At 35.0% G+C, this 13,803-nt stretch overlaps 1 protein-coding gene across 7 annotated transcripts in view; it reads right to left on the bottom strand.

Moving 5' to 3' along the window:
- Positions 1 to 481: 481 nt before the first annotated feature.
- The window catches only part of PAPOLA (poly(A) polymerase alpha), a 46,012-nt gene continuing 32,690 nt past the window's right edge, over positions 482 to 13,803 (bottom strand). The window contains exons 16-23 of one of the 7 annotated variants that reach the window (XM_087747658.1): positions 10,989 to 11,110; positions 10,210 to 10,352; positions 8,768 to 8,868; positions 6,971 to 7,191; positions 6,505 to 6,567; positions 4,793 to 4,867; positions 4,520 to 4,588; positions 482 to 2,651 (exon numbers count right to left, since the gene is read on the bottom strand). In XM_087747658.1, coding sequence (XP_087603784.1) covers positions 2,556 to 2,651; positions 4,520 to 4,588; positions 4,793 to 4,867; positions 6,505 to 6,567; positions 6,971 to 7,191; positions 8,768 to 8,868; positions 10,210 to 10,352; positions 10,989 to 11,110 — 890 coding nt within the window. In that variant the 3' untranslated portion in view covers positions 482 to 2,555. Of the gene's footprint in view, positions 2,652 to 4,519; positions 4,622 to 4,792; positions 4,868 to 6,504; positions 6,571 to 6,970; positions 7,192 to 8,767; positions 8,869 to 10,209; positions 10,353 to 10,988; positions 11,111 to 13,803 lie in introns of those variants that run through there. The other 6 variants (XM_087747656.1, XM_087747655.1, XM_087747661.1 and 3 more) reach the window with 6 other exon arrangements.

Raw genomic sequence — 13,803 nt, 5'->3', positions numbered from 1 at the left:
GTGTAAGACGCCAAAACTGTTACAGCTAATGTTTTTAAAAAATGGAGTTCAAACTTTTAAAGAAAATAGTATAGCCCCAAATTGTTTATGCACACATTTCTTCTAGTTTTGCCAGCTTTTAAGAATTTCAGATTTTGAGATGGACTCCTAATCAGGACACAAGGAATGGATGCTCTTAAAATGTTGGGTGGTTTGGGTTTTGGGGTTTTTTTGTTTTTGTTTTTTTTTTTTCTTTGCAATAAACTCTCCTCTTGCCAAGCCACTGCCGCACCACCCACAACCTTTCCCTTTAACAGACTAGAACTCAACATCCTGCTGAGTGTTACTTCCCCTTCCTATATCTAACATCATGCTTATTTAGAGAACATCCATTTATTTCTTTTAGGCCATACTGTATTTTGTCTTAGCAGAAAATTTAAGAGCCAAGTATGAATTAAGAGAGTAAAATCAATTTTGTAGGTTCAGAAAAATCAGACTACTATGGGATTGTGCTGTTTTTTATTGTGTTTTCAATGGAGAAATACATCATCTGTTTACAAAATAGCTTTTGAAAAATACAAGGAGTACAGATACTATAAAACAAAGCAAACTCCAGTCATGAGACACTACGTACATCATGCGAAAGCAACAGTCTGATCTCCAGGTTATGAAAACTAGAATTAAAAAGTCACTATACAGAAAGGTTCCAAGTTTCCAGCTTGGCAAAACTTGGGTGCAGTTACATGAAACGTTTAATAAAATGAAAAAGTTTTTCTGATGTGTAAACAAAATGACAAGACTAAATTTGTGCCTGGCAATTTCGATCTAAACTCCATAGCTACACAAAATACACAGACACCTTGTACACTTCAACTGTTAATATAACCTTCTTTGGGGGGTGGACGACAGCAGGCTGCACAGGGCAAGGAAAAGAGAAATATCGTATACTAGACATCTTAGACAAATGGCAAAAAAACCCCTTCAGTTACTGCACAGCCTAAGTAAAAGATAAGCTACACTCTGACTTGGGAGAATTAATTTAGAAGGATAAGGGGAAGAGTGTAAGTAATTTAATTTTAACATGAAAGATGCACGTGTAATAGGATGGAGCACAACGGGAGAAGGGAGTTCATAAAACATGCTAATCAAAGTATGGGAAGTATGATTTGACATCCCACATTATTTCAGACTTAAGTAATAGTAACATGAAGTTTGTTATCTACATCTGGTATTACTGTTGGTATCCCTCATGTTCCTCAAATACTGCTGTTCTTTGCCATGAGAGATTCAGTTCTTGCAAAAGAAAAAGTTGTTACTTGTTTTTTTGATAGGACTACAAGAACAAAAAAATAGGAGTAAGAGAGTTTACTAGATGTCAAGTGCTTACTAGAAATATGATTTTTAAAAATTCAATGTTGTTCAGTATGTAAAATTATTTCTGATGAGCCATCTAAAAATAAAAAGGTTAAAATTCTTAGGGAAAAATTTTTTTGCCTTTATTTAAAATTTGAAGCTTTTTAATGCATACAGGACTTTTATGGAGTGTACAAAAATCATCTTATATTTAGTGATTCAAAGGCCATCAAGACAGGTGTTATATTTCACAGGCACGCAAAATTTACTTAAACGTCTTAGTCATGGGACAACATTTTGAATTTGTGCCTACAGGCCACAAGTTATTATGATTAGGTAAGGGGCAGGAGGGAACCCAAATGAAGATCTGGCTTGTTTTTATTTTGTATAAATAACTATTGTCCTATATGGTGCATACAAGCTGCAAAAAAAACCAAACAACCCCAACATTAAACGCAAAACCTTTCCCCAAGAAATAAAAGGATCAAAAAGGGAATAAGGAATTTTATTAGCTCAAAGGAAAGTTTATTTGCTGTTTGATTGCTGATCTGTATGCACCTTAAAACAATCCTATAAATAAAAGTAGACCACATCTTAATCATGTCCCACCAATACAAAAACTCCCCAACTACTTCCTCAACATATGTCTTACAACCTCAAGATTTGAAATTTCATTTTAAAGACTTACTGCTGCTTGATGGCAGTTGAACTAGATACACTATACACTTTGTTTTCAATGTATAGTATATCACAGAACGTCATCCAATTTGCAGCTTACTACTATTGAAGAGATTCTTCAATAAAACAAAAGTGTATCAGCTGAAGATCTAAAATTAGTCATATTCCAATAAAAAAAGTACATAAAAGTGCATTTAAGGGATTCTTATGCCAGTTTTATCTCAATTTTGAAACAATGCATCAAACAAATTCAATCAGAATGTCAAATATGGCTACAAATAGTGTTCATGTTTTTAAAGGCAGTAATCCTTCGAAATATTTAATGCAACTGTTGCTAACACATTAATTGTACTCCTGGCTTCACATACTAACCTGGACTTCCAATCAAGTGGTGATTTTAGCCCAGAAAGGGAAGTGCACAAAATATACCTAAATCCATTTGTGATCATGTTCTAGTCTTGCACCCTCGGTTCTCCTTTTTTTCTAGCATTAGAAGACAACAGGTTGAGTTGGCAGATACTGTTTATGGACCCCTGAGGTTGTTTTTACCGGTTCAATCTCAATTTTATTGAATTCTTGATAACAGGAATAGGATTTGCAGGGAGAGCAGGGATATCTGAAAGGTCTGTACTGGGTGTTTTCTGAAAAGAAAAGAAGTTTGGTTGTATTTTAACTTTGTAAATATCAAAAGAAAAATATTGTAGTAATTGCCACTAACTTTCAAAAACAAGTTCTTTAGAAGAGTTTTTAAGACTATAGCAAGATAAGGATAATTACAAATTATAAATACAGAAGCAGATATTTCCTTTGCCTACACAGTCGTTATTAAGAAAAAATCGTATAAGAGTCTTTCATAGTATGCATTTTCTTTTTCAACAACTGCAAGAAATTAGAAACTGCTGCGGATAAAGCTGAGCTTACTAATAACCTGTATTATAATAAAACATAATATCCACATATTAAGGGTGCTTGATTGGTGACATCTACTATCTAATCTACATGTTTAGTATTTAAAAATTCTTTTGAACAATTCAGTGTTAAGCCTCAGCCCCTTACAGATGAATGATGAAAAACTGTCCTCTATGCAAGTATGTGTCTTCACACATTTATATGTCGGAACATTTAAAAACTCTTTACAGCCAAATTTCCAACTTTTCATAATGGTTTAGATTTACATGGAAAACATACGATGAACTCTAAAATAGTTCTACATGACTGCGTTAAGAATTTCACCTTGAGAACATTTTTTCTCACTTAGAAGACTTAAATCCCATTCAGCAAAATTACATCTAAAGCCAAATAAAGGAAAACACACGAAATGAACACTCTCAAGATTCAGTGTGATTAATTAATTTCTCACATGCTTAACAAGCCTCCTTTTTTTTTTTTTTTTTTCTCCAAATTTTGAAGTATTTCTCTTCCACTTCGGCAGACTGACATCACAATAACTCAGTTGTTATGCATTACGTGTCATGATTTATCAGAAAATGTTTTCTTATGTTATAAATGTTCAAAATTAATATAAGGTACATTTGATACATGGGAAAAAACTGCATTAAAATGACTACTTATAATTACCATTTTATTAAAAAGAAATAAATGGAATTAACACTGACTGATACCACAGCAAAGCACAATGCAACAAGGACTGGGGGCAAAATAGCTTTGACCTCCTACCTCCCCCCTGCCCCCAGTAGCCCACTCTGGTTGGTGCTGACCTGCAGTTTAACATGTTTCTATTCTCTGCAACATGAGCAGTGTTTTAAACAAAGCCAACAAGAATACCGAAAAATTACAGAAGAGGCCCACTGTTCTTTTGCAGTTTCCAGATTACTTTTGCTAAAGTAACAACTACTCAATTTGTGAAAGCTACAAAGCTTTACATAATCATCCCTCAACAATAGCTGAAATAAACTTGGTGTACTAAGTGATCTAAAAATTTCCCTGAAGCAGTTTAGAGTGCCCATGTAACATCTAGAGTTTTTGCCAAACAATTCTGGTACCTTTATTCAGTACTGCTCATATAGTTCAAAAAGTCCAATAACAAATACCATTGCAATATATCTCCATTTTCAATCAATACATTTACTACACATCATTTAATGAGTGAAGTGTGCATAAAATGCTTTCTGAGAGTGAAACTTTAATCAGTAGAGTACTAAGAGAAACTTAAAAATGCTAGTAAGACAAAGATGTGTTCTCTAAAAGTTGTTACAGTATTAGGAACAAAAAGTTAAGTGAATGCCACAGAATTCTTAATGTCTATTTTTCCAATGCTCCTTACACTTATAATACCTGCAGTGAAGCAACACAGCTGGCTAATGAATTATAAGATTACAACTTCTCTCTCTCTCTCATACCAAATATCAGAATCTGAAGTTAAATTTCAGACATTCTCAACCCCTACCAGAGTATCTTTGAGCAGCAGCTATTTAAAGCATTTGTTTCCTTGTTAGAAAGGATTATTTTGTGATGTGCAAAGCACAAAGGAATAAACTGAGCCCCTTACTTTGAAGGCACAATTCAGAAGAGTGAATCCAGCTTCGGTCAGTTTGTATGGCAAGCCATACATGTTTAGCTACAATGCACATTCAATAAGATCAATGACCATCTAAAACACAAAAATTGTGACAGTAACAACAAGCAGCTTTCCATACTATGGATTTATATTAAAAATTATACATTTATTTTTAACTTCTGGACTCATTTTAATTTCAATGTTTTCACCACAGATTAACACACACACACACACACACAGAGGCATTGTTTTTAAAAACAGTACCTGAGGAGCTTGCAGAGAAGTTGTCTGAAGAGTTTCTGTTTGAGAATTAACATTCACTTCTGTCTCAAGTTGCTCCTAAAAAAAACAAAAGAACCAATACAGTTACACTGCTTCCAATTATAAAAGCTATTTATACATAACACCATTAACCAGAATGCCTTAAGTTGTTCATATACAGCAAAAGAAAAAAGACAAGTATCGGTACTTGCTGCATTGATACCCATCCTTCTATAAGACAGAAATCACCACACTAGAGAATGTTTTGCTGATTAGGAATTTGACATCAACACAAGCTACATCACTTCTCAGTTGTCGCTTGTTTAACCACTTAACACCTTTTATACAGAATCCAATAGGAAAGCATGAATGTCATTCAACTCATTAAAGACAAAAAGTGTCATATCAAGGAAGACCATGTGAAACGCTTCTGAAATTTGTTTGCAAATTCAGCTGCTTTTCCACTCCTTTCACTGTTCTGCCAGAAAAGTTTTCCTGCTACTTTAATGAGTTGAATCAGCTTTCAGGATGATCAGATGAATCTTTTCAGGTTAAACAGTGGGACTGCATGGCTAAAGCAGGAGAGTGGCACATTCTCATTTTAATGAAAACAGCTTGTTAGTTAAAATTGTTCCATTTAGTAAACCATACCCTAACAAAAAGGTGTGCATTTCAATGGAGAAAAAACTATGTTATGTTAAAGTAGTTTATTCCTCCATTTCCTTCCATGCATATGAAGAACATAAGATTTAGAGACTAACAATAAAAGCTAATAGGATTACCTATGTCTTTTATAATCAACTGTATCCAAAGGATCTGTTTTCAATGTTAGGATTAAATGCTTACAAGCATTTCTGCCTTCACCTGTCTTGAGTTCAAAGAGATTTCAAGGTGACTACATAACAAGATACAATTCCTCACTTAAGGGTGTGGAAACTATAAATCAAAGCACTTAAATATTTTAATAGATATTTTAATTTCTTAGCATATCTTCCAGAGTATTCCAAAGACAACAGACCATGCCCTATAAAAACTGTATACACCCAAGTGGAAAGCTGCTATCATAAGGCTAAAGACAGACTGTCACCCTTTCTCTTCACCAATAAGCAGAAAAATTGTCTGCTAAATTACAAGATACTGGAGGGGCACACTGGAATCTCTGGAATTCCCCAAAAGGTATGCTGTAATTTCATACAATAATTTCACTATCAGAAAAGATTTATTAACCATCATTGGAAATTTTTTTGTATCTAAAAAGTGAACAAGGTAGCACCTGGCTTTGGGATTCTCAGCCCAATATGCAAAAATCCCAATGGAATAGCTAGGACAACTGCTCTTCAACTAAATAACATACACAGAGTTTGGGATGCAAGCAAAGCAATGCATATAGACACATCCCTGATCTGATTTAACAAATTTAAATATCGTCATTAATTTTTTCACTATGCATAATACTGTGTGAATGACCAGCAAAGAAATCACTGTCCTATGTGACCATGGATTCAGGCCCAGCTTAGCCTACCAGCGGGTAATGTATTGCAATTCATTAATATTGACATATACATTGAAAAATAACATATCATTGTGATATCTTTACTGGAAAGTCCATACTATATCTATAAACAGTCTTAGTCGTTCCTAGAGGGAAACAGTAATTTTCACAAGGAAGAGTCCTGACTAATATACACAAAATTGTATGGTCTAGGCATAGATACCTTAGTTTCCATTTTTTCATGCTCATTCAAATCTATACAGCTAGTATCTTCACTTATTTCATCCTGCTGAAATGCAAACAAACCCAGAAACTATTAAAAATCATAAACACATTTTAAAAAAATAAACAAGAAAATAAGGTCATAAAGCATTTTTGAAGACAGAATTAGCTGTAAGACTTAACATGTTATACTCTAACAAAAAGATTGCTTTTAAGACAAGAATTTAGATTGTAAGCATTTGTGCTAACGCAGTACATGTGTCACATGATGAATATCAGCATAATAAAAAGCCACTAACATCTAAGCAAGCTGAATACATAAAGCAGCAATGCAGTCAGAGTAGGAAATATACACCCCATTTAACAGAATATTTGAAACCTGGAATACGAGAATCAGCACTCCGCAGCTGAAATTAATATTCAAAGTTTTGGACATTGCTATGGTATGATCTCAAAATCTCAAATACCTCTTCAATTTTCATTTTCTTGGGAGACTCTTCTTTATGGGGAGAAGATGTCCTTTTCACTGCTGTGACAGGGCTAGGCATTTTTGTTGCAACATTTCCTGAAGTTCTTGGTGATGGATTTAATAGATATGCTGAGGAAACAATTCTAGAGATGGTAGGCTTTGGTGGTGGAGAAATGGCTGGTTGTGTGGCAGTTTGAGGAATGCTTTCATTTGAAGTACCTATGGATAAAGAGTTTAAAAAGCTTCAACAAGATGAGCTGACACAACCATTTCAGCTCAATCACTGGTATTTTTGGTCTCTCTCCAAACCCACTGGTATCAGGCAGGCATCAAGGAAGTGGTACAGTTAGGAACATCACGTTTGGAACAGCAGGTGTGCATACACAGAACAGCTTAGTTTCAAGCTCATTCTGAGAAAGAATTCCTGTACCAGATACAGGGTACCCATGTCAGTGACACTCTGCTTGGTCTAATTAACCCTGCTTAACAGTAGGGTATACTAGCCCAGACAGAGCTTGGTGCTAATAGAGCTATATTATTCTTGGTACCCAAAGAAATCTTACTGTTTCTGTACTTGGCTATATATATGCATTGCCAAAGACTGCCTTAAATCAAATCCAAGAGCAATCTGATGCTCCCTTTGTCACTCAAACATGAAGTTTATCGTTTCTCAGGCTCAGAGTATGCAATGACAGATATGAAGTCATCACAGACAATCAGATAAAGATCTGACATTCCCTACATCCTTTTGAAAGATGTTCCATATGACAAAGCTCTACCTCATCAATTGCCTACCTCAAACCAATACACACACACAGGGAGACGCTCTAGGATGAGAAAAATTACACTGAGGAAATTTTTCATTAATAATTATCAGGTGACTGATTTTGATTAACAAAAGTACAAGAATGAACAACTTCTGATAAGCTTCCAAATCCAAAAAACATTCATGACATTTAAGCTCCATTTAGTGCTCATGGACAAACTTACTCACATTGATGCACCTGTGACTTATGATAAAAATCAGGGAACAGTAAGACTCCACCATCCCACATGTCAGAGTGAAATAAGAGAGATCTCATCTTGAAAGGCTAACCAGTTGGTCCCCTTTGCCACCTATTTCTGACTTGCTCCTTGTATACAGCTAAAGTTGCATCAAAAAAGAGGAGCAGCTGACTGCTAATTGAACATTTTCACCACATGCCTTTGTTCTTTCACTAAAAGTCCATTTTAATTTTTTTTAATTTTTTTTTAAGTGAAGTGTACTTTTTCCTGTAGAAAATACGGAAGATAAAGTCAGCACACACAGTGGGACATATTTGAAGAGACGTCAGTAAGGAGCACATGTTCTGCTTACATCTGAGCCTTTTTCATTCCTAGGATCAACTTCATGACCAAGGAGTAGGAACATGGGAGCACAGATTACAGACAGTATAGAACCACCATTTGGGTTTAACTACAAAATGGATTAAAAATAAACACAAGCTTCTAGCTTTAGATAGTTTTTCCTTATTTGAACCAACGGAACTACAGACCTGCATCAGGTCATCAGAAAACTATTGCTATTGTGAATGGCAAATATAAATCCCCAAGAATAAAAGAATAAACAAACAATGCGGCACAAAGTATTCTGCCATGATTTCCTGAGTCCTAAAGAAATTAGTTAAATCTGTGTATCAAGGAGAACATATTACAGCAGGCGTTAAGTAAAGACCTCAAACGGGAAGCAAAACTGCTTTATAAACATTAAAAAAAAAAAATCAATAGAAACAATATACTGTGCCATTTTCCTTACCCCCTGAGCTTTCACTGGAATTTGTTTGTGGCACAGTGACTTCAGAAGCCTGTATGTTGGTCACAGATGCTGCTGTTACAGCTGGCGCAGGACTGCTTCTGCTAAAAAGAAAAAAATGACGAAATGCTGAACATTAGTAAAGCTATGGTGCTATATGATCCACCTTTCATCACATCATATGCATGGCCAGCAACCATAGCTGATAGGATTTTACCTACAGTACAGGGCAGAACTTATAATACTATGTCACAGTAGGAAAACAGAAATGAGCATTGGCAATCTACTATCACAGTTGAGCAATGGAAGCTATTGCAAATATTTAATCTGAATCACTTCAGAGAGAGTTTTTTAGACCAGTAAGAAGTTGCATTAAAAAAGGCAAAAATTAAGGCAATGTCTGCCAAATAAGGTACAGGGGAAAATGTAGCAACTAGTTCCCTGAAGGATGAAACAAAACCAGTGCAGAACGACTACAACAGAAAGTTTGTTTTCAATCAACATACACCATTACGACTATGATTTCAGTCTGGACTTCCCAAGCAAAGGCCTAGGGTTTCACATGACAAAAAATTTTTTATTTTCAAGAAATAAGGAAGCAGTATGTGTCTAAATCAACACAGGGCAATTTCCACTTCAAGTCTAACACCCTAGATACCATAGACTTGTTTTAATAGCATGGTCAGTGGCATCAGCTATTGAAAATCATTTACCAAGAAAGAATAACTAAAAGAGCACTTGTCAAAAGGAATAAGTTTAGTGAACTTAAGTATTTTATCCTACACAACATCCTATAATATACATCTAATACTGCACAATTGTAGGAGATTGATGTTAACTTCTCTGTGTATCAAACAGACAAACATGAAACTCTTGAAAGAAGAGAGTAGAATCCCATTTACTTTAGCAATTTGAAGTTTAGATAGGAAAAGACTTAATACAGAAAGTTAGGATTAAGATAAACATTAATATGTATACTTTGAAAATACAATGGAAAATTATGTTCCTAAGCTTAATTTGCATAGATATCATCAGTAATAGCAGTAGCACTACTGATTTCCCAGACAGAAAGCCTAAACTTCTCTACTGTCTCACATTTTGATCCAAAACTCACATAACTCTTCCTGACTCTCACATCTCAATTTCCTGCACACTACCTCTCACAGCTTCCTACTGCAGCCCCCAAGTTTTTATATCACCTTGTTCTTCTAAGCATCTTTATCAAACTTCATAATTACTCATCTGAAGTCCAATGCCATGCTCCCTGTCCCCCAAATTTAGCCCTGCTCTAGTGCTCAGACGGGAAACAAGAATGTCTACAAGCTCCAATTCGGAACATTCACCCCTTGATAACTGTAGTATCTCACGCATGTGGTATTTGCTGTGCTTTTAACACAAGTAATTCAGGAACAGACAGCAGCAACAAGACTGAAAGTCTTCATTACCCCTGAGAACTTCCAGAACTGTTCAATGGACTCGTCTTCATAGCACTAGTAGGCGAAGGCACAGACGTGCTGTTATCACTGTCCATAGACAAGTCTAGGCTGCTGTCATTCAGAGCTGTCAACCTGATCCCTTCTGTCGAATGCTGCAGTCCACAAAACAAAAGAAAATTATATTAGTCTTATTAAGGGCTTAAAAAAATCAACGAAGATTCAAATGATTGTAATATTTCAGTTATGCAAAATGTTAGCTGTTACATTTGTGAAGAAAAAAGAAACTGAGAGGTGATTTAACAGTGATGAGCTTCCACCACGAGATAAGCATGTACGCATACTTAAAAGGCAGATAAATTTACGTACATTTTTAGAAAAAAAAAACCCTGAAAGCAGGAGTATTTAAAAATGCAAAACAAACAGACAATTTTCAAATCCTTTTACATGTAAAAAATCCACTATCCTGTCACTACAAGCATTTACACTTTCACATTCCTTCACAACCTTATTATTATACTGTTCTAAATCTGTTTAGTTTAGGAAGCTGAATAAAACACAGTATTTCAGCCAGACCTGAAGATACTATACACCTTGTTGATGTTCTGGGAAATCCAGTGTTATATTTAATGCATCTAGTAATACTGCTACAGTCAAATGAGATAACATTGCTTATACAGGTAAAACTAAGCTTTCAAAATGTGATTTCAGTTCTTTGATTAGTAAAGCTAAAAAGCTGAGGAATCATTTCTCAATGGCATTTTTATTGCTCTCAAATATTAGTCGTTTACCTTTTTCTTTTTCTGAAGCACGTGATTAGGTAGCAGTTGGTGAAGTTGCTTACGTTTCACATGCCTTGCAGCAATCTTCATATCCATCTCAAACATCTTACTGTTTATTGCTTGCCTATAAACTACAAAGTTAGAATAACATTAAGACATATTGAAGTATTTTGCAAAGTCCACTTACTTGCCCAGGCAAAAACAATTTGCAATTCAGAACACTTATTACCCTCGAGAACAAGCATAGCGTTTCCTTGTTCTGGAGGAAGAAAGTGAACTGCCTACTGTGCCAGCACCAATAGTACAACCACTAAAATGTTACTTTGGAAACAGGTGACCTGTTTTCCAAGAAAAATATCTTGCAAGCACGCAGTTCTCTAAACTATACTGTTAATAAGTTTTAACAGTAACAGCTCTGAAGTGAATTCTTCATTTAATCTCAAAGGGACTAAAGATAAAAATAAGATTTCCTCATAAGAATTACAGCATTTACGTAACACTATTTTCTTCACAGATTCAGCTTTTATTTATGCAGCTCCTACAACAAATGGGTTCTAATTCAGGAGCTGAATGCTTGTGTGCCAACTAATATATTACAAATCATTCTGGCAACTCAGATACCACTACGTTTCTATACAAAAGTGATTTATGTTTGTTCCCTCCCCCCCGCTGTGTTTTTGGCTTTTTTGGTTGGTTTGCTTTGTTTTGTTTTTTTCTTTGTTTGTTTGTTTGTTTTTAATTATGTCTACTGTAATGAGCTATTTCTCTGCACCTCAGAACATTTACTTCTGGTGAGTCAACACAGTTAGTGCTAGTAAAGGAACTACACTGCAACCCAACATCTTGGCTTCAAGTAAAGTCAGGTAAAAATGAAAAATTTGTTGTTCTGTCACACTGACTTTCTATACAACGTTGAATAAAGCTGTAGCAGACATGAATAAAAAAATCGTTCTGTAGATCTTAAATACAAAAACTTAAGAGGTATCTCCCTTATTCACTGTCTATTCTACAAACGTTAAGGTATCTCATTGAATAGGCTGTGAACATGTAATTAAAAAGCTGTTAAGAGACAGACGCACAAAGAGCTCAATGGATACTGCATATTAAAAAGAGCCTACTACACTAATTCTTGGTATTGAAGAAGCTCATAAAGCCTCTGTGCAAGGATTATACAAATTACAGAGAAAGTAGGGGCACGTTCAGGAAAGCCAGACATGGTTAAAGCATTCCATATTCCTGACATTAGGTCTTACCAAAGTTTCAATACAAGGAAAACCTAGACCACTCTTCATGCCTCTCTTCCTCCCCCTGCTCCCACTGAAAAGCAAGCTATTCCTTAACTTCATTCTCGAAAATGCTTCAGTAGTTTTAATAAAATATTAGGATTTATTCCAAAAGACAGGGCAAACAGAAGTTTTTGGGGTGGATTAAAAACAACGAAGACAGACCCACATTAATTTGAGATGACAAAGAAACCCACAACACAAACAGAAATTGTTGGCTACTTGGTTACCTTTGGAAGTGTATTTACAAATTGAACAGAAAACTATGCATCACAGTCTACAATGATTTTGATGAAATGCTACTTCGTTTAAAATGGCACATATTTAGACAAATTTCAGATTTCATGTAGTGCAGTAAATCAGATTCAAAATCATGAGTGCAAGTTTTAGTATTTTCATACCAAAAATATCTGACAAGTACACTATTGAAATATCTGTTTACAAACAATAAAAGACCTGAGAAACTATAATTCATAGATTCCTTCACTCCTTCAAAGCAGCAGCCAAGCTATTATGCCTTCCCTAAACTCTCAAAAATTAGGATGATGTGTCTATAGTTTCACCTTCACCACTTATAATCAAAAGGAATATTCCACCTCTCAAGAAAATAAAGATACCTTTGACTGGAAAAGGCATATACATACACACACACACCCCCCTGCAGCGATATATGACAATAAAGAACTTTCAAACCTTGGCATTATTTACTTAAAAATACATATATGGATTTTTATATAATATTCACTCATACACCCACGCTGGGGTGGGGGGAGGGTGGAGGAATATGGGGGTATACAATTTCTTCACTTCCAGTGTTACTGAGTCTTAGAAACCCGGAGACCAGGGTTGCATTAGGTAGCACTTGAACCTATTCCTTTAACTCTGTAAACATGTAGTACTTGAGCCTTAACTGTCATTCATTCAAAAAAAGATATAGCAAATTTATTAGATAAGCCTGTCAAAGTTACTGCTCCTTTCTTAGTCTTAGACTCTGGAGAGTCACACTCTCCAGCTGTTACCAATGCTTTGCTTACAAATTTCTTATGCGTGTTCTAAATTATTTTCGTGAATCAAAAATAAGCATTGGAAAAAGCCAAAAGGTTTCTTGCACTGAGTATTGGACATGAAAGTCCAAGTTACTGAACCAACTAGCAAGTATGAAACACCATGGAATAAAAGGGTTTTTGTTCTAGAGTCTACTAGATACTCAGCTTTAATCCTCTGATAAATTCAGTTTCACCAAGTCATAAAAATATTTAAACTATACACATTGTCAAAATGAGGTTAGGCTAGGTAGTTTGCATATGATAACAAATTTGTCTGTTTAATAAAGATCACAATATAATGTACCATTTTTAGTGAGATCTGAAAGATTTGTGTGTATCATTTTAATCAGTTTTAATGAAAACAAACTGAAAACAATTAGTCTGAAGTGTCTAGAAGCATTAAAGCTCATTAAATCTGTATTTCATTAAATAACACCCTAAACTCCTTAGCTGAATCTTTCTACTCTCTCAATACAATTCTACTACTCAAACAGA

The sequence above is a fragment of the Nipponia nippon genome, unplaced genomic scaffold (assembly GCF_047370975.1).
Source record: "Nipponia nippon isolate SJK-2023a ecotype South Korea unplaced genomic scaffold, ASM4737097v1 scaffold_11, whole genome shotgun sequence".
Classification (NCBI taxonomy): domain Eukaryota; kingdom Metazoa; phylum Chordata; class Aves; order Pelecaniformes; family Threskiornithidae; genus Nipponia; species Nipponia nippon.
Note: the sequence above shows the minus strand (reverse complement) of the source record. Positions and strands in the feature narration are given on the sequence as shown.